Source organism: Strongylocentrotus purpuratus, unplaced genomic scaffold (genome assembly GCF_000002235.5).
Source record: "Strongylocentrotus purpuratus isolate Spur 01 unplaced genomic scaffold, Spur_5.0 spur5_scaffold_21, whole genome shotgun sequence".
NCBI classification, from domain to species: domain Eukaryota; kingdom Metazoa; phylum Echinodermata; class Echinoidea; order Camarodonta; family Strongylocentrotidae; genus Strongylocentrotus; species Strongylocentrotus purpuratus.
In genome coordinates, this window is record NW_022145607.1 from 2,245,476 (window position 1) to 2,268,120 (window position 22,645).

At 36.3% G+C, this 22,645-nt stretch overlaps 1 protein-coding gene across 2 annotated transcripts in view; it reads left to right on the top strand.

Annotated features, from left to right (window-relative positions):
* The window catches only part of LOC105441125 (5'-nucleotidase-like), a 55,128-nt gene extending 36,853 nt beyond the window's left edge, over positions 1-18,275 (top strand). For both annotated transcript variants that reach the window (XM_030994526.1, XM_030994525.1), the window contains exons 4-8: positions 4,143-4,343; positions 9,328-9,579; positions 9,908-10,063; positions 11,961-12,161; positions 15,378-18,275. In XM_030994526.1, the coding sequence (XP_030850386.1) occupies positions 4,143-4,343; positions 9,328-9,579; positions 9,908-10,063; positions 11,961-12,161; positions 15,378-15,574 (1,007 nt within the window). In that variant the 3' untranslated portion in view covers positions 15,575-18,275. The remainder of the gene's footprint in view (positions 1-4,142; positions 4,344-9,327; positions 9,580-9,907; positions 10,064-11,960; positions 12,162-15,377) is intronic.
* Positions 18,276-22,645: the final 4,370 nt, after the last annotated feature.

Consider the following 22,645-nt stretch of genomic DNA (forward strand, 5'->3'; position numbering starts at 1 on the left):
TGTTTGGTTTCTAAGGTTATAATTACTTTCTTTAAAAATGACTTTAGTAGAGAGAAGCTGTAGCCCCAACTCACGCCTCGTTTGGCAACGGAGAAGACCAATAGAAAGATTGATCAGGTCTGACCGGTGATCATATCCGTATACAATATTCTCCTTCAAACTGGATTTGACATCCCGAAGAAAATCTCACTTGCGAATTCCAAAATGAGCTCCACGTCCGTGGTCAGCAACTAACTCTATGCTTAGAAATCAATTTATCCTTGGCAACTTTCTTGTTCAGCCAGAGCTCAATATAGTCGACCATCGGAGCCCGTATGGGAAACACTGAACATTTCCTCTCTTATTTTAAAATTGGGCATTCCTAAATGAGCCTTGTAAAAATGACGCCTGACTGGAATGCTCCACAGGGAGTAGAGAATGTGCATATACTGTGTGGGGGTAACCCTAAATCCGATGACCGGGGTAATACTGTTTATCTGTAAAGCGCTTAGACACATCGTTGATGTATTAAGCGCTATGTAAAAGCCGAATAATATTATCAAAATATTATGTACATGATTTCGTTTTGGCATCCTCTTCTTGGTTGGAATAGAGTTTATACCGCGGTAATTGCCCTAGAATAGTAAATATACATATAAAATACGGTCTCAAATCTTAGTTGGAGCTTGAGATCGGAGCTTCTTCGATGTTCGAATGATACATTATGAAGGTAAATACGTGTCCTCAAATCGCGTTAGAAGGATTCTCAACTCATGACCGTATGAGCAGGACCTTTATTTTACGATGGCTGAGAAACTCAACTGCACAGAGTGTTAAAGTATTTTTTTGCCTCGATGTGTACTTTGAAAACTTGAAGGTCGGGGGGTTCGAGCCCCCGGCGCAGCATGAAATATCCCTTGACATGTACCAGTCTCTCTCTCTCTCTCTCTCTCTCTCTCTCCAACCAGTCGATGAATGGAAACCTGGTATTATAGGAAGGAATTCCCTGAATGCCGTGAGCTCATAGCATATAGCTAAAACAGTGGGATATACAATTAACAACTAAATTATTCATACCCTTACCAGGTTTCGTAAAGCATGTGAACAAATTATTTGCCCCGATTTCTGTTTCTTGAGAATGCGGTATATTAAAGCTTAAAGCTTATAATAAAAGTATTCACCAAATGCCTTTATACAACCAGTCCACCTTTCATTCTTGAGTTAAAATTTAAAAAGCATCAAATCTACAAGAGGTAGGAATGATTATATTGTTAACTGTATTCAGGAGAGCCTTTGCGTGGTGGGTAATGAATATGATTGTCATGTTTGGCGTGTTGTCGTATTTACACCGTGCCAATAAAGTTCGAAAAATTCTGACCTATTTTATGAGATCATCGTGACAATCTGGTTTATTCTTGATAGATCTAAAGAGTCATGGATATTGATTTATTACTCTATCTACCAAGAATAAATGATGTTTTAATAAACAATATGGGCAACAGTGTATTTCTAGTTTGAACATATTTGTGGCTTACACCATAGACGTAATAGAAATCGATTGATCGATCTGTAATTGAAAAACAAGTCAGAACAAATCTTGGAACCAGCGGGATTTTTTTTTTTTTTTTTTATGGTCAGTTTTTATTCTTTTCTCTCTTGAAACAAATTATAATCATAGTACAAATTACAATCATCATATGTAACACTCACTGCAAATGTGATGACATTATAAATCAGTATAAATTTTTGTCTTACAAACGACTTCAAAGAAAACTTACATAGTTAGTTCCTATACATCATATTCGACACAAAAATTCATATTTTCAAAGAAAACATATGCAGTTATATAATCCAAAATTTTTGTTTTAACAATGTAGCAACTTATACTTCTTTTATACTGTTGTCCTGAGAAAAAAGTTTTCTCTTTTTGTTAACCCTACCCTACCCGACCTCTCCCTTATCCCCCTCCCCCCCCCCCCCTCTTAACCGGTGGACGACTGGCTCTGGGTTCCAATTGTTTGTCTAATACTCAGGTTTTCCCATTTCGAAAAATGAATAGTGAGAGTTCCCCTCATTGCAGCCAATTTCCTTTCTTCTACTTTATCCCCTATTATACTATTCTTTATTTCATTAAAAGAGGGTGGTTTTTTAAGTTCTCTATTTCTATAAATCAGATATTTAACAAGAATTAAAACATGATTCATTAATTGATATTTTCCTTTATTACTCTCTTCTTTCCCATACAGAATTTCCTCCAAACTACAGTTGTGTATTTCAAAGTCTAAAAATCTCGTGCACATTCCCCACACTGATTGTGCAAATTCACAAGTATAGAATAAATGTTTATATGTTTCTTCATCTTTTTCGCAAAATGAGCATAACTTAGTCGAGACAAGACCAAAACGGAAGAGGTGATGGTTTGTATATAATATATTATGTATAAGTTTGAACTGAAACTCTCTTAATCGACTGTTAAGTGTACACTGTCTTAGTCTTAAAAATATGTTTTCTATTTCCTTACAGGAAAAACCATAGTTCCTTCCAATTCTCTCAAAAACCAAAGGTTTAAAATCATCTTTCTTTATTAATTGTACATAAATTTGTTTTGATTTTAGATCAGCTATATTAGTTGTTTTCTTCCCCAAAGTGAAATCAGTTCCAGAATTATTTTTTTCTTCTCCCTTTCTAAAATTATTTTTCCAACAAACTGGTAAACAGGCATAAAAGTGCTTGATCTTTTCAATTTCATTTACTTCAACACCTAAATCGATAAAATGCCTGTCACATTTTAGTTTACCATCGTTTTCCAGAATATGTTTTAATTTGTAAATTCCTTTGTCATACAACCTCTTATCGTATATACAACTTCCTTTATATCGAATAAGTTTATTATTAAAAATTACCACATCACCAATGTCTATACTCCTTATATGTCTTGTATTCACCCAATCTTCTAATAAATCCATATAAAATTGTGGAGCTTTCACTTTTAATAAACTTGGTATATAGTCACATGAAAATATCAAATCTCCACCCACGTGTTCAGTGACAAAGTTAAAATATTGTTTCCATTTCATGTCTTCATCTTTGTTTAGAAGTTTTTGAATCCACATAATTCGCTGCGATTTAACTTGTGCAGAAAAATTTAACATCTTTAACCCCCCTTGCTTATAGTCTAAGAACATGGTGTTTCTATTGATTTTATCTGTTTTTCCTTTCCATATGAAATCAAAAGTTAATTCATCCAGTGAATCATAAACCCATTTTGGAACAGGAGTAAGTGACGCCCGATAAAGAACTTTAGAATAAATGTGCACCTTCAATAGTTGAATCTTACCCATAAGTGTTAAATCTCTTTGCTTCCAAAAATTTAAAAGTGTTTTTATTTTACTTAAGATTTCTTTATAATTTAGATCTTCTTTCTTGTGTTCATCGAGGGAAAAGAAAATCCCTAAAACCTTAAGAAAGTCAACTATTTCGCCAAAAGCAAAATCACAATCTAAACGTTGACATAAACCTAACCTTAATATTTTAGTCTTGTCGTTGTTTATTTTCAGTCCAGAAATTTTTTCGAAATCTGCAAATAATACTTTTAACCTATTAATTGATTTTTTATTGCGAACACAAATTGTCATATCATCCGCATAAGTTACTAGTTTAGTTTCCTTATCTCCAAAATTAATTCCGTCCACCAAATTATCTATTCGTAATTTGTGTGCCATTACTTCAATACACAAGATAAAGAGGTACGGAGAAAGAGGGTCTCCCTGTCTTACTCCCCTTTCTACTTTGAAATAACCAGTGGACCCTCCTTCAGTTAATACACAACTTAGAGTGTTCGTGTATAAAACTTTAACCCACTTTTGAAAGGATGGACCGAAACCAAATGACGACAGAACTTTTTGAAGAAATTGATGTGAAATTGAGTCAAAAGCTACAGGAGGGAAGGCTCCCCGCAAGCAGCTGGCAACCAAAGCTGCCAGAAAGAGTGCCCCCGCCACTGGAGGAGTCAAGAAGCCTCATCGATTTGAATCGATCAATCGATCTTATTTACTGGGTGTAAGCCACAAATTATGTTCAAACTATTGAAATTTCTCCCAGGAAGCATTACATTTATAAAAAAAAGTGTATTTCTATTATTCGTTTCTTCTTTTTCGTTGTAGGTGATCCTCCGTCTTCAGAGGTACCATACGGTGATTACCCACAGGTAGTCGATGATCAGCAGGGTGGTGGTCGTGCATTGGTTGTACAGGACTACACATTCGGCAAGTACCTGGGACGTCTCAATATCACCTTCAACGATGAGGGCGAGGTCATAGCCTACGAAGGGAATCCCATTCTAATGGATAGCTCCATCGAACAAGGTTGGTACCTCATTTGCCCCTGATGGCGCCAAACTCATTATTTATTTGTTTAATTTGTCTTGGCAAAATATTGCCGCATCATCGGCGAATAAACATATTTTAGTATTTTCAAAATAGGGCAAATTACAGAGGTCATTAATAAAAACATTAAAAAGAAGGGGGCCCAATATTGATCTCACTTTGTCTCAGATTCTGAAACAAAATACTGGATTTAGCTCATGCTGCAATGATTATTATAAACCTTTAGATCAGTCAGGAATCCCATGACTTTTACAAGCCGATCGCCTGTTTGATTATCAAGATATTTATGATTGAAAATCGAAATTTTTATTTTGCGTCTTTATAACGGTTTTGATAACACTATAGTCAATTGGGGGAAATGAGTATGGTAAAACCGGTCACTCAAAGGTTTTTAATTTTTTTTGAGGCAATTCGTGATCATTTTGAAGCGCATTTTTGTAGGGCTTCGATATAACACGACGCATTGTTATCGATCACTTAAGTAACTTTTAAACCAGACCAATTCTTTTCCTTCTACACGATATTTGTCTAATTTGTAGAAAAATATCGTGATTCACCGAATCGAACGCACGTTTCAGGTCCAAAAATAATGCACCGGAGATACATGTAAGACCCCTATCTATCCCCTAGTAAGAAATCATTTACATCAAATAGCGCCGTTCCTGTTGAATGAAGCGGTCGGAATCCGGATTGCCTATTACTAAGAAGACCATTATCATTGAGATAATCATACAATTGGGAGTGTACTGCCTTTTCTAAAATCTTAACAATATGTGAAAGAACCAAAATCGGACAAAAGTTGGATGGCCTCTTATTGTCTCCGCCCTAAAAAATAGGCATTATCCTTGAGCTCCTCCATTCAACAGGAACAAAACCAGTGGAAAATGAATTTCTTTTAAAATGTGTAAGTGGTTTTGTAATGAATGGTGAAGCGAGCTTCAAAAGACGTGGATGTAGATTGTCAATACCACTAGATTTAAAAATAGATAATTTGGAAAGCTCTTTGAGAACAAAATCCTCTGCTATAGAAACACGCGAAAATATTTTATCAGTTAATTCATTAAAGGTATATTCAGTATCATATCGACTAGCAGTTTGAGTGAAATATTCATTGAATATTTATCCATCTTTATCAACTCGATTCTAACTCACGTTCTTTAAAGGCATCGTTTAACAAAGTTAAATCTGAGATGCACGGCCCTCCGTGTTATCAGTGTCTATGGCATTGTGTAATATTGAAGCCTTACAAAATCGCACTTCAAATTGATCAAGAAGTGCCTCATAAAAATAATAATCTTTGAGTGACCGGTTTTTACCATACTCGTTTTCCCCAACATGTAGTGTTACGAAAACAGGGGACTTTTTCTTTTAACTTGTTTGCTATACAATTGTGAATGTCAATCTTGCCAATAATAATTATGCAAGGAAACTCGTTTACTTGCTAGACTTCACTGTCAGACAATATTGAGTGAGTGACGGATTTCTTTGGTAATACATAAATGAGCTGTAAAGGGTACATGAGCATTTGGTCTACATCAATAACCTACTCATTGAATCTTTGCGCAGCACAAAACATACGACCATTCGGTACAATTTCATTAAAGGATTGCAATCCCTAAAGTCGATTCGACAACCAATGATCGTTATTTTTCAACAAAAAGACATTTTCAAGCCCTTTCGTTTTGAAGGAAGTTCTAAATTAGTATGATATTCGAATTGCCATTGGGGCTTGACTTTTTCATTTTTTTGGCCTGCAAATGGGACATAGAACCTTACCTAAATATAAAGTGAACAAAATATTTTGAGATTGCATGTCACGATGTCTTCAGGTTATGCCTTAAGAAATGAAATGAGTCATCCGTCTACATCTTGACCCTTCTCCACCCCAAACGTCAACTCTCTATGTATACATGTATAAAACGATTGCTGAATAATATGTCAATACGTTATTGAACAAAACAAAAAAGATTGTAGGGGATAAGGACCAGTGGGGTAGTCACTGTGGTACGGGGGCACATACCCCCAATCTAAGGTAGAGAAGAGGGGGAAATGAAAATGTAAAAAGAAAGATATAGATGAAAACAAATAGATGAGTTGATAGATAGATAGATAGATAGTGGATAGACATAGATAGAGAAGAGTGAGAGAGAATACGAGAGAAATAGAAGAGAGAGAGAAACAAAAAAGAGGGAGAGAGAAAGAGAGGAAGAGGGAAAGAGACGATGGGGGAGAGGGAGGGTTGAGTAGAAGAGAAATGAGAGAAAGGGAAAGTGAAACGCAGACGCTACGACCGCTCCTATACCCTTCTCCCTAATTAGCCCCCTTGCTAACTTGATGTTCAATCAGCGAATGAGATCCACGCCCCCTCCCTCCTCCACCTTTATAATGCTGGTTCCTCTTCAAACGTCTTGACTCCTCGATGCATCACTTGTTAAGATTTGACGCAAAATTGAATATTTTTTCTCTTTGAAACAATAACTAAAAACGAAAAACTTGTTATCACGCACCTCCCCACCAGACACTGCAAATAAACCCAGTATAAAGGAAAGTGAAAGGAAGCGACAAACAATTTGATTTATATAACTATGAATCAGATGATCCGACGTAAATCATCTTTAGAAATATTTTAGTTAACCAATATCTTGCCATCGAAATGTATTTGTTAAGTTAAAGAGACTATATGCCGAGATGTGTGTGATATCACACGATTAATATTTGCCTTATCGTTGCCGCCCCGTTTAGCTACCACTCATTTTGCTCTTGTTTTCTCGATATACATCCCATCACAATACATGTCTGTCAAACTCGTTTTGTCAGCAAAAAGACAATACGACAAAAGGGTTTAATATTTGTTATTTCAAAGTTCAGCAAACTATGAAAATGACTATAGAAGCTTCAATATTTATTCAGGTAGCCTAACAAAAAATGTCTTGGGTATGATGTGTACCGTGAAGTGAAGAAAACAATTCGCGCCGAGCTGCTTACAAAACTTTTTGAAAAAGAAGTGTTTGTCGAGGTACAACATGTTTATGAAATACTGAAATGTAAGATTATAGAATTATATTACTGTCGACACGTTCGAGCATGTTTGAGTTTTTTTCTTAGTCACGATCATGTGATTTAATGTTTGATAACCATGATAACTTAATGAAATAATTGTTCTTGTTCTTTTCATATAATATCAGGCTATACTAGGTAAGAGGAAGTATGAAATACAATTAAGTGGATAACCGTTAAGCCAAGAGTAAAGCAAATGTAAAATGATACATTTATATCATCGGCAATCTTTTTTTAAAGATTGATTTAAACGTCTGTTTTTCAATTTTGACAATTTTTTTTACCACAGCAGTCGTGGATATATTTTCGTAAATCATCATCATCACAATAACAATCTCATGGACATGATCGTGAATATACATGTATATATGGCAAATTGAAAATATTTATTTGGAACTTTTTTTAACTTTCAAAAGCAGAGCGTTTGAAGATAATCACCAGAAGGTTTGTTTTCACTGTTTTGAGGTGACAAGAGCAATATGATTTTAAGCTAAAAGCTTGGGAACGTGAAACAAAATATCATGCCGAGTATGCATAGGGCGTGAAAGAATTTCGAATGACAAAATGAGATCATTTATTTGAAGTTGAAGTTTAAATGGAATTTTCACGCCTTGTATTCGTCACTCAGTGTACTTGTGATTCAGCGCAATTTTGAGAGTCTTTGATGTCAATCATTTGATGAGGTGTTTGTCAGGAACTTCTCCAGTGCAGAAATACGTATTTTCTCTAATTTCCTTGTAAGAAAGTGCTTTGCCGTGTTAAAGACAGAAACCGGCTTCATCATCATGATATGAGAGGGATATTCAAATGGTCAGCGTAAATTATCAAAGCATTTATGAGAACACATTGAAAAATAATAATGTTGCATAAACTAACGTAAACAGCAAAGACACAGTGGTCTAATGCAAAGTGAGTCCAGCCTTGACCGGGGGGGGGGGGGGGGGGTTGGAGGTGATACATGGCAATTATAGTTTTCAAACTATCAAGGTCAAACAAATTCAGGACTTTGGGGAGAGGCTCTGGAACAATATTCGGCAAACTGTCTAGCAAATATGATCCGATTCACCTGTCAAATTGGGTGCAATTACGCCCCTGTTTGATAAGAGTTGCTCAACCTACTAAATTGGAACAGAGAAGAGATTTGACTTAGTGGATGCATAATTCAGGGCAATGTTTCTGTACCAGTGTCTGAGATATTTCTAATTTAGTTGGATATACATATACTATTATACATGACCCCTCATAAATCATTGAGCATGATGGAATGTCTCAGCGTGAAAGCCATTTGCTCGTCTGAAGTGCATTTATATCCAATCAATGAACATTTCTAGACTTCCTTGTTACATCAGCACAATGCCTTTGCCCAAGTTATATGATTTGTATCATATTATGTGCATGACATTAATTTTCACAAAATCTCTTATAAACTTTGAAGAATTGATACTATTTCTGAATATTTTATATTCATAATTATTGATTCTTAAGTAAGAAAATTATCAAAATTCACATTTTTCATGATCTAACTGAAGAAAATCATCTATATTAGTGCGTCCACACAAAAACATATTACTATTAATATAACTTGGATGCGGGTGTGAGGAATAATATTCTTGGGGGAAAAAAAGGAAATTTGTATTATCAATATAAAGAAAACAATTAGTGGATAATGAGGCAATGACACATTGACTCATGAGTGAGTTGACAATATGTCTTGTGATGTTCAAAGTTTTCCATGTCATTAAAACTTCATAACTTTCTTATTAATTATCCGATTGGTGTGTCTGATATTCTGCTTCTATTATGAGTAACTTTTTTTTGCAGGGGACTTGGCCTTTAAGATACTATGTATTGGCAAGAATGACGGTTGATTGCGATTATTTTCTTTCACCTTTTGCTCCAAATATAGATCAAGCGATACTCGATGAGATAGAAGAATGGGCCGGGGTCGTTCGGAACTCGTCGGTGATGTTCGTTGGGATATCCCATGCCTTCCTAGAAGGAGAACGTTCGATGTGTCGAGCTCGTGAATGTAATCTAGGCAACCTGGTCTCAGACGCTATGGTCAGTCAGAACAACAAGAACCCAGATGAACTGCGATGGAACGATGTCGGGATTGCGCTGATGAACGCTGGCTCGATCAGGGCTTCGATTAGTCAGGGTAAGAGTTAGTCAGGGACCTACGGACCTGCTGGTTCTACAGCTTTGTTAAGGTATAAATAATGAGGCGGCGTGGCAAAAAAAACAAACAGACAAGTTATCGAATTAAAAGGGGGGGGGGGGCGGGGTAGGGGGAGGGTGCAAGCCTAAGTGCAAGCACAACAAGGACGCATTGTGAAATCAGAACATGATTTATATGGTATATACAAGTATAAATTTAAATTGTTTGGGGTTTTATTTCTCGAAAGTTTTTGGCGATCGACTTAAATTTAATTTGAATGATTATTTAGATAAATGTTCCATGATCACATTATCCTTTATTACCGCAGGAGACATCACGATCGGTGACATCGCTAATGTTCTTCCATTCGGCAACACGGTTGATGTTTTAGAGCTACGTGGTATTCATCTCTTAGAAGCCTTGGAGAATGCTGTCATTATGTTCGACTTGGACACGCTGGATGGAAGATTTCTTCAAGTTGCAGGTCAGTTGAAGGAGTGTTTTTACCGGTAATGCGTGAACGTCTTTTCAGAACTGGGGTTTCCAAGTAGGCGAATTAACAGCCCATGAGAGCACAGTACGAAGGTACAGTGAACCCTCAGAGAAGTCGTTAGAGGCCTGCGAGACCGACACATTGGTCTTTTGGGCCATCGCTATCGTGAACCAAATACATTTAGTCTGATAACTTTTCAGAAGGTGTCGCGAAACTGACAATGTCGGTCTCATGGCGTGTCCGTTCCGTGGACTGTCGTCTGGGAGGCTGTCGGTCTCGTGGGCTATATTTGTTGGTGAGGGTTGGATGTTATTTTTTTAAATTTTAGTTATGCACTCCACCCACGCCTTCGTCTATACCATTCTTGTTATTAAACCCCGATGTTTGAAAGCTTCTTATACTCTGACACCATATTGTTGCAACAGCCATGTTCCACTCGCATGTTCCAAACCTCAATTCTATTCCAGCCTTTGATACCTCTTTGTTTATAAAGCCGTATAATTATCTCGACACTTCTATGTTTCGACACTCATTAGTTTCAACACCCCTAAGTTCTAGCACCACCATATTCCCAGCCGGCGATACACATTGTTCCGACGCGCTTTGTTCCAAACGTCTTTCATGTCAATTATATTTTGGAATAAGGACATGATGATTTCCCCACAGATCCAAATATGAATAATAATTATGCTGTGATGACCTGAAGATGTACCATTATTATCATATTATGGACCTATGGAAAGAAATGAGGGGGGGGGCACCATGTATATCAGAATGTTTGTTCTCTAATCTTGCTGACGCCCTCAATCATGGTCACATTTAACTCTTTTTTTGTAAAACCCATTTTCGTCTTACATTTCGTCTTCTTTCATTTATCCAATTCTGAATACTCGGTGGGGATGAACGGGAGGGTGGGGGGGGGGGGTACTTTCATGAAGATATTTGTTATAGAGCCAATCCCATCGTACTTTCTCAGTTATGGTCTAATTTGACTTTATGCCGTATTTTCTTTTGTTGGGGGGAGGGGGTGCTTTCCGTAATTCAATCCTGAATACATCAATCAGTATTGCTTTGTATAAAAAGAAATTTAATACATTGAATATGTGCATGCGGGATAATGGAGAAGTCTGTTGAAAGCCACGTCGACGTGTAAGTTGAATGAGGTTAAACCTGCTAGCACCTTAAAGGCCTCATGAAGGTTTGATAGGCCTATGGTTCATATGATTTATGGACTAGTAATTACTGCTCGTAGTAATATGTTTTTTGCCTACATCTTTTTCTTCATTTTCGTAATGTAATCAAATTTATAACGAATTAATTGATTCATCTGTTACGAATAATTGTACCTCAATAGTCATAAGTGAAATTGGATATATTACGTGTTCTTCGGTAGCGCAAGTCTGTAATTTGAATTCTGACTATTTAGATACATTTATTCTGACTATTTAGATACATTTATTCGGACTATTTAGATACATTTATTCGGACTACTGAGATACATTGTTCGTAACAGGTGAATAAAATAATTCCTATCGAGGCGCTTCACAAGGGCATATGCATAAATTTGTTTACACTACGAAAATGGCCTATTAGGTTAAATTTGGATTTCGTAATTCTACTTCCCGTGCATGTCAGCTGATAACCAAGTCACACCAACGAACCGATCTATAACTCGATCATTTGAGTTTAATGTTTGACGGTCTTGGTTTTGCTTCATCCATGTGCCTAGGGTAAAACAGATGCAGTAATTTTTCGTTGTATTTCAAATAGATTATGCTGTGATACACACGGGTGGCAAACATGTGATGATGAGTGAAACGCAGGCAGTTATGTGTAACATTCACCATTTTACCATCTCCCCATGTTTTTTTCTTTGATCGAATTACAGGTTTAAGAGTTACGTACAGTCTGGCCAGAGAGCCAGGGAGTCGTGTAGTATCAGCCGAGGCTATCTGTACCAACTGCACGGTACCGCATTACGAGCCGCTCGATGTGGAGCGTGTTTACAAGATCGTCACCAACAGCTTTCTTGCTGGAGGTGGGGATGGTTACACCGTCGTTAGGGACAACAAAATGAATCACGTGACAGGTATTTGAAATATTTATAGGCGGATTTCTCCCCTTTTGGTCTTGACCATTATATGTAGCTTTGACATTATAGGCGTACCAATAAACCGTAATGCCATCATGAATATGACGGACAACGTAAGAGGACAAAATATAAGTTCCTCATTCTACCCTTAACAATAATGTGGTAGACAAAGGAACATCCCTTCACTGCTATTATGTAAAATTGTGTAGAACAGGTGAATATGCATGTGACACCTGCTCTACACATTTTTTTTTTTACATAATATCAGTGAAGGAATGTTCCTTAGTCTACCTGAGGAACTGTATATTTTTTCCGCTTTCTTTGTCCGTCATGTTCATAGTGCGTTGCTCCTTCGACACCGTAGTCGAATCCTTAAATTAAACAGTGGATCCAACATTTCACTAAACCATGATCATCACCCTAATCCTAAACTTAAACCCAAGTGCATGACCCGATACCTTTGGCATTATAAATCCCGGATTAAATGTCATGGGAGCATAATTATGGCTCATCACATGAGAAGCTTGATGTGCTAGTCTCCAAAGGGTGCTATAAAGAAATCTAAGCGGTATGGCTGCGGAAACAAAGCGGTATGAATGCGGGAACAAGGCGGTATGAATGCGGAACAAAGCGGCATGAATGCGGAATCATTCTTCTGAGCTGTGTGTAACGACTGAAAAGGCAAGCCGAATACCATATGCGGCACGTAACCTTAACACTACATCCATATCGTGTGAATACCATCACTTGCTTCCAGTCAACACATTTTAAATCCAATCATATTGCGGTATATCCATCATGTGGTCCTCAGGATGACATTTGTAGGTCAAACATGAACACATTACGGCCAGCTGATGGTTGCAGCATTCTTGAAATTCAGATGGCAAATTACATTATAAACATTGACACTGCCATCACAGTAACTATCATCAATGCTGATGCACGCTTTTGTACGGAAACGTGTCATCTTTATCAAACATCAGTTGCCGTTAAACTCGAAAGGGATGTCCACACTGTCTTGTGATACGGTCATTTGTGTGAAAGCAGAGAAATAAGATAAACAGAATGGCGAATGTTTGAGCAATATCCGATTAAAAATTTCATTTTGCTCTGTACAGAAAATTATATTAAATTTCATTTCCTTACATATTGATAACGGAATATATTTGTTTCATACAGGAGTTGTATGAAAATAGATTTGCAATAATTTACGGAGAATTTGTGATTGAAAAATTCTTAAAGGAAATCTCTATATTGTGATTTTTTTTAAAATTCAAGGCAACTAGGAGGGGAGCTCGCAAGGTACGTCACAGAGTTGCCAGTTTGCGTTTGAGTAATCGCATCACCTGAGCAAATGCATAGCTTTAATCGGTTTCGGCTCAAACGTTCACTGACCTTTTCCTTTCATTTTTCTGCTTCTATTCAAACCAACTTAATACCAGGGTGGACTCCCCCTTTAAGTATGCCCCGTATACGTGACATTTTGTATTATAAGCGCATGGCTGTGGTTAGTAACCCTGATTAACCGCGGCATACATGCATACCATATCATAATTATATGAGTTTGTGCATACAGTCTCTTGATTGAAAATGAGATTGTATTGTACAAACCAAGGATATGACATTGCTACTTTCTTAAGATAACGATGGTTTGGACTAGACCATAACGTACAACATCACCTTTGAAGTGATTAATTTTCCCTCTCAAATCAGTTTCGACATAATGATGATAATGATTAATCGTACGATATTTAATTGCATATGATACATTTCCCCCCTTGAAATGTAGGTATATTTCTAATGGGTTTTGAAAGATACAGAGCATACAAGAAGTATTTACTGGATAAATGAACGCAAGAAAAGGTATCACTGTCATATTGATGGACTTGTTGAATTAGAGCCTTTGTTGAATATTTTGTATATATAGACTTTTATATGTCACATTCAAAAATGAAAATCTGAACAAATCAATTTTGTACACATACTTAAAACATTACAAAACTTGGTAAGGGTAGGAATAATTTGGTTGTCAACTGTACATACATATAATTATATGCGTTGTTCTGTCGCACAAGCATCAAATGGTTGTCATGGAAACAACACCCAACCGAACTGAAATATCATTAATTATGATATAAGGGAAATGTTTTGGTTTGAAATATCCTTGGTATAAATTGAAATTGAAATTGAAATTGTATAACTCTTAGAACAGCCGGTTGTGATTGAGGTCTTGTATCGTACCACATCCTGGTCATGACTGCTCAGTACAATTATGCTGAGTGGTTGGAAGAGTAGAAATCCAACCTTGATAGCAAACTACTTGAGAGGAAAGCAGAAATACCAAAGCAGTATACAGACTGGTGAAAGTTTGAATGAAATTGGACAAAATTGAGAAAGTTATTGATTTTTGAAATTTGTAATCACTGTAGGAATGGGCCCTTAAATCGGCTGAATCGGTAATGTTTCTGTGATGCAGTGGTGGCAAACTTTCCCATTTGTTCAAACACACAACATAACTAACATTTCGATTGTGAAGAAATTCCTCTGGACGGTATATTCTGTTTAGAGGACCTTATGGACCTATAATAATATGCTATCAAAAATATGTTTGAGTGGTGCTCCAATTAAGAAGGCATTTCGGAGAAGAAAACAAATCAGTGTTACGTTTGCACACGACACACGGGAGAGTTATCCGCGACTACTTCCCAATCCAGTGACCAAACTAAACTGCCAATCTAAGATTTGCATAGACCTAGTGATCTCATAATTATTTCAAATACTCATAACTCTCTTCTTATTAGTTCGATTTATTTCAAACTTTTACCATTCTGCATATCTTATTTTTCTGCTTTCATACAAATGACCCTATTACAAGATTTTGACTGCCTGTTAATGTTCCATGAATGGTTATGACAGGAAAGTATTCATTTCATGGATTGGGAAGAGTTTATTGGTAGTATTAAGCTTGTTAACAGAGAACACACGTATACGCCGGTCTGAAAGTTGTGTTTGCCTCCTCTGTTCGAACGATGGTGGCGCTAAAGAACATTTTGAGCCGTGCAACTTGACTGCTGCTGCTCATCAGAATACATGAAATAGTTGAACCGCTGTAAATAATTATTGTCAGCTTATGTTCAACACCACTCCAAGTTTAAATAATGATATAACCAATATACTTACTTTAATTTCGTTGCATTCTTCTCATTTGCCCAGGTAACTTAGATTCCGCTGTCTTCGCTGAGTATATCCAAAGGTTGACACCCGTAGCGCCTGCCCTGGAGGGGCGAGTGATCGTACTCGAAGAGGATGTCATAGACTGTTCCGGGCTTGCATCAAGATTTACACCATCTAATGTCATAGTTTGGACTTCTTTACTAGCAATAATTTCAAATCGGCTTAGCACCTTATAATGAAACTGTAAACTCTCTTCATAAACGGGGGAATAATGAAATTCCATTAATTATTTGTTTTGGTTATTATTAACATAAAGCTTTTTCTGCTCATGTGGTCACTTTATAGTGCTGTATTCCGTCATATTTTATCTTTTAGATTATGCACGTTTAGCCTCCGAACCCCATGTGTATGTATGATAATAATACGAACAATTTATATAGAGCTTGTGACATAAACAATTTAAAGCAAATCAATATTACTATGGAATTAACATTACTTAAATTACCAAGAAAACAAAATATCACTAACATAACTAACAAATTAACATTACTTAAATTACCAAAAAGATCGAATACTACTGACATAACTTAACAGATTAGCATTACCTAAATTACTAAGAGGATCAAACATTTACTAACATTACTAAAAAAGATAACAAATAAAAATAAATTAACAAAAATTAACAAAACATGTAAATTCCATTATATTAATAATAGCAACAATTAAATAAGACATAATGTAGGCATTGTAATACTATTTCAACCTTATTTTATAGTTATTTGGGTTGTTTTTGGAATAGATGAGGTTTTAGATTCTTTTTAAAAATGTCAATGGCGGGTGAGTCCTGGATATGGGCGGGGAGAGTGTTCCAAATAGTGGGGGCACAGACTGAGAAGGCCCTGTCACCCTAGCGGTTGTGGGTGCGAGGACCAAGTGCGAGCTGGGGTCTGGATGATGAGCTAAGGTTCATGCCGGTAGTCTGTTTGGGTGAGATCAGTTCAATCATGTATGATGGTGCGCGATGATGGATGATGTTGAACGTGAGGAGAAGGATCTTGAATTGGATACGTTGAGGGATAAAGAGCCAATGTAGGGTGCGGATGACTGGAGTGATGTGGTCGTGCTTTCTAGTGCGAGTGATGAGACGTGCAGCGGTGTTCTGTATGTGCTGAAGTGGGGCCAGATGACAAGCAGGTACGGTTGATTAATAAACTATTACCATAGTCCAAATGGGAAGTTACCAAAGCATTAACGAGTCGTTCAGTAGAGCTGCGATCAAGGTATTTCCGGATTTTCCCAATCCTATAAACACCAAAGCTAGCTGCCTGACACACCTTTCGGCCGATGTGCTCCCTCAATTCTAATGAGTCATCAACAATAACTCCAAGATCTCTTTAAGTCCTTTCTAAGGGACTTAGTAATAAGGATTAATACCTTACCTAAGGGCACTTGCGCATCGACTTTGTATCGAACCTGCGACCTTCCGGTTATGATACCACTGCTCTACCACTGAGCCATCACGTCTTCTTCTGGTGTGCCTGGTGTAATCCATATACGATGAGTCACTGTAAATCGACGTAATGAGACGTAGTAACATGAATTAGCTTAAAATGAGCTTATGATGAATGATTCTACGGAGTTGAAATTGACAGTGTCGGTTGGAACAGTGAATAATTTATATGTAAATATATATTTTTTTCATTTCTTTAGATATCTTCTCATAGTTTTACCCTCCCATTTTATCTTGAATGAGATCATAACGTCTCCTTACAAAACAAACCTGTGAATATTGTTTCTTTTTAAAAGCTGCTGCGTATATAATGTATACATATTGATGATAAGGGTAATTTTGTACATATGCGTTATAATTTCATACAATGCTGCTCAAAAAGTGCCATATGAATTTGGGTATTAATCGGAAATATGTTGTAACTTATATCCAGTAAACGTTTATCTGAGGGGTAGAATTTTCTGGTATTGTTGAAGAGGAGAAACAGTTTATTTTTATTTTAAAGACTTTGAGAAATTTAAAATTGATGAATTTGAATGACTATGATTATTAACAACGTCAGGAAATCTTGTACTAGCATCAATAATGTGTGAAGGGGATAACCGTGGTTATTTCTCTCACTGCTGTATTGCATAGACAATATTGATAGGCAACATTGAATACTATGGTAGTTTAATAGTCTAGTATTTGAAGAAGAACAAATTGTATCTTCTAGGTAATTGTAAAAAGTGATGTATATAATCTTTTATTCCGCCATTTTCCAATCTTACTGTGTCATAATTGTTGGATTTATGAATTTTCGTCTGTAAATTTTACATTAATTTGTATAAACTTGTAACCTTCATCGTATAGTAATTGTTATCTGGTACTATAAGCATGTACATAACACATATACGGTAGCTCATTAAGTCCGAAAGTTTATTCGCTTGTATTTTTCTTAAATGTTCTGATGGTTTTCCGTAACCTATCGACTACAGAATATTGGCTCTTTCAACTTTGTTGGTAAACAAATACATAGAGTATGAGGGTACTCCACATTTGTAGTTAAATGCGACTTCAGTTTTATAATTATAAAAGAATATCTCTCATGCAAAGACAGATTTATAACTTGCAATCGAATAGTTCAACTTAGAATCTAACTAAAAACATCGTATGAAGTTGCCAAATTCATTAAATTGAAAAGTTTCTTTTGAAGATGAAAGGACGATGAGTGATCCATAATTATGCCTCCTCTGTGAAAATGATCTAATCATTCATAGTTGATTTTTACTTATAGTGCTTTTGATAGATTGTGATGTCTCATTTCATGCTGCTCGTTATCTTTGGTATGTTCTTATAAATCGGTCTGTGTAATGTTCATTAGTATAAGTGAATTCATTATTAGTAAACAGAAAGCGAAACTGACTTTCAAAGCTCTGTTAATGGGATATTTCCTGTTTTTTATCTTTTATCTGTTCTCGGTTTTATATTTGTTCTATCTTTAGCTGTATTTGTAAGGTTTGTGATTCTTGTAATGCGAAGCGAGTTGATTTTTATAGAAGGCAAAGGCCCAGTCATATACCAAATGATAACTCTGACTATATACTTAGTATGACATCTAGCCTATCAATAGATCAATATTTAAACATTGGCTCTCTTTATTGGTTTTGAATAAATAACATGACATTGAACTTCAATAAAATATGAGATAAAAATGAAATTATATTTCAAAGAGTCAACCACAAAACCTTAGGGAATGAAAAAACAATACCAACTATGTCTAATTTATGATCATGTTGTACTGTTCATGTATACATAAATTGTCAGAGTTTTCATAATAATACCAGGCTTTAATTATTTAATCACTAATATCAATTTGTTTAAAAAAAATAAGTCACCGTAGAGAATTAAGGGGAATGGTATCATGTGTGTGTGTGGTGGTGGTGTGTGTGTGTGTGTGTGTTTGTGTGTATTGGATTTTTGCAGACGTGTATCAATCAGATATGATTATTTACGTCTGGGGACCAACCTTTAAACGTCACTATCCGAAAGACGTGACTCATTTTCGAACCTGCGTCCTCGGCTGATTCAGTTTGTAACTTCCACTTTTAGCTGGATTACAGGCGCACGCCACAACACCTAGTTAAGATATTTTGAGATGAAAACTCTCTGTGTTTGCACATGTATAACATTGGCACCGCTCCTAAAAGAAAGAAAAAAAAGGAGATGAAAAAAATATGAAAAGGTGTAAATGTGATAATAGCGCTAGGTATATCAATGTTTTTATTGTAGAGTTAAATGTATTTCTACTTGAAAAGCCTATTGATTAAAGACGAACTAATCATTTAAAAATGAGTTTCCGACTTTTACTTTTTGTATTTCCCCCTCGATTATTTCCCTAACTCGTATTTTGAAAGTAGGCCCGAATTATTGACTTACATAGCACACATAAACTTAAAGTAGGCAGAGTATACGTCTTGGTATTAATAGCGAAGGAGTAGGCTTATCACATCACAGGCAGTATCTTTTAAGAAGAAAAAAAGGAACTTGGTCTGAACCGTATGGCACAACGTTCCTAGTTTTTTTTTAAAGCAATGAGAACGTAATTATATTTGTCTAATAGCGCCCTCTTCCCCCTCTCTCTCTCTCTCTCTTTCTCATTCCCTCAATTTCTGTCTTTTGTATCTAATCCGCTCCACCTCTTCCTCTTCCTCTCCCCTCCCTCTCTCTCTCTCTCTCTCTCTTCCCATCTCCTCCCGTCTGTTTCTCCTTTATCTCCTTAATCTCCGTCTATTCCTTTCTGTTACTATCCCTATATCGCTCTCTCTCGCTCTCTCTCTCTCTCTCTCTCTCTCTCCATCCTCTCTCTCTCTCCCTATCTCTTCCCACCTCCACCCGTCTGTTTCTCCTTTATCTCCTTCATCTCCGTCTATTCCTTTCTGTTACTATCCCTATATCGCTCTCTCTCGCTCTCTCTCTCTCTCTCTCTCTCTCCATCCTCTCTCTCTCTCCCTATCTCTTCCCACCTCCACCCGTCTGTTTCTCCTTATCTCCTTAATCTCCGTCTATTCCTTTCTGTTATTATCCCTATATCGCTCTCTCTCGCTCTCTCTCTCTCTCTCTCTCTCTCCATCCTCTCTCTCTCTCCCTATCTCTTCCCACCTCCACCCGTCTGTTTCTCCTTATCTCCTTAATATCCGTCTATTCCTTTCTATTACTATCCCTATATCGCTCTCTCTCTTTCTCTCTCTTCCCCCTCTCTCTTTTAGTTTCTCTCTTTATATCTCAGTTCACTTTCTTCCACTCTCACTCATCAAATGCAATCTATATTTCGACTGAGAATAACTTATCAGAAGAAATCTATATTTGCACCCATCGGTCCTCTAGTTATTTCCGTACTACGTACCATTATGGGCAGAGGGATTAAACAATGGATAATTCCAGGGATAACCCTAAACCCAAGCATAGTTCGAACTATAACCATGACACTATCACTTCTGGTAGTCAGCGGATGAACAATGGTGCTAAATACCAATAAGGTGTTGCAATACACGTTTGAGTCACGAGAGGGCGCACCATTCATATTTAGTATACTAATAGTTTAGTACATGTTCTACCAACATCTTACAGTTCCATTACAGAAAATTCATCACAAGAACATTTCCATTGTTAAAGCTTAATATTTATGTTTATTCTTTGAAACAACACAGCTGCCATTCGAATTGAATACGTTAAAAACAAATTGAAAATTTCAGTCGTGATCGTGATCAAAATAAAAAATGCATATTTAAATCTTTTGAAGATATTTCCAACATAATTCATTTCAACAAATTAAACTGGAATTCAATAGATGGTACAAAATATGGTAGTAAGGATAAGCATGATAAGGCTTTGCGCAGAAATAAAAAGACTTACTGTTAGCTTGGCTAAGCTCGGCGCACACTACACCATTTTCCTGCGATCTGATGTTCATAGGAAAAGCATTATCAGATATGTAAATCTAAACAATCGCTATCTTCCTGATGTAGGCTATAATAATTATAAGAATATTAACAACAAACATTTAAGTGCATTTAACTCTCCCGCCCCCCCCCCCCCAAAAAAAAAAAAAAAAAAAAAAAATCGTAGACAATCTCACTACTGGTCTGACGTCATGACGTTTCTGAGCCGATTTATTTTTCCCCTCGAAGGAAGCATGAAAGTCCTTGAGTTTTTTATTGTATTAATCATGAAACTATTCAAATCCTCGGTACTTAAGATTTCTCATGTTTGAATGTTCATATAAAATGCTAACACAGATTCTTCCGAAATCGGATTGTAGTCGTAGTCAGATCGTGTAGTGCGCGTCGGGCTTTCGAGACTACATTCTTTAAAATTGACATGGTAAAATAAAGTAGAGGTGGTGGTGGCTCAATATACTCTAATTTTACTAAACACTATTTCAGTGATATGCAACAAAAACCGTTTACTAAAGAGTAAATGGCGAGAATATCAGCACACATAGTCATTTAGATCGATCCTAAGTTTTTGATATATTTTAATGAATTGATTAATCATTTAAATACTACTACTTCTACTATTACTTTTACTACTACTAATGTCCTTAATATTTTTATCCTAATCATTATCACCCTTATTAATATTATTGTTATTCTCATTATCCTTATTTTTCTTCTACTTCTTCTTCTTCTTCTTCTTCTTCTTCTTCTTCTTCTTCTTCTCATTTTATCGTCATCACTATTATTATTACTTAACATATATCAGTTTAATTCTGTTTGACAGTATAACCGTTATTGTCATTATTTCTATTTTTTATTATTTCAGCTTCTATTACTATTACCTACACCACTAGCATAAATACTATCAAATATCCGTCCACTTTTACCACAACTGTTCCAACTACGATCATGACGACAACTTATTGTTCTACGCCTGCTGCTAGTAGTAGCAGTACTATACTACTACTACAACTACCCCTACTACTGCTACTACTACTACTACTACTACTACTACTACTGCTACTACTACTACTACTACTACTACTACTACTACTACTACTACCATTACTTCTTCTATTACTATAACTATTACTACTACTACTACTACTGCTACTACTGCTACTACTGCTACTGCTACTACTACTCTTACTACTACTGCTACTACTACTCTTACTACTATACTACTACTATTATTATTATTATTACTTCTTTTACTGCTACTATTAATGCTTATAATACTACAACGTACTGCTACTACGTCTACTAGCATTATTTCTAGGTATATAATTATATTTTCTATGTATTGTCAATAGCAGTAACGGTTTTCTTGTGGACTGCCAACGTTACTTATTATACAATTGCACTCTTACTTCATAATTATGTGGGCCTTTACTGTAGAATATTATGACTGTTGATTTAACTTGGACTATAATTATGGTCTCTTTATGTTGCCCCGGACGGCATGTAAGCTTCAGTTTGGATCTACTTACAATACTAATTCTACCAAAACTCTTTTAGAACAAGTAATGATCTGCTGCAGACTGTAGTTTCTCGGGCCCATTTTAAGGCCAGGCCTACTACTAGTACACTATGACTATTACCACCACTACTGTACTACAACTAATATACTACTACTACTACTACTACTACTACTACTACTACTACTACTACTACTACTCCTTCTCCTTCTCCTACTACTACTACCTCTACCACTATACTTTGCTGTTACTCATAATGCTACTACTACTATTCCCAATACTTTAACTAATTTGAACACAGTCTCCATTATTTTCAATACTTCTAGGCATACAACCGCCTTT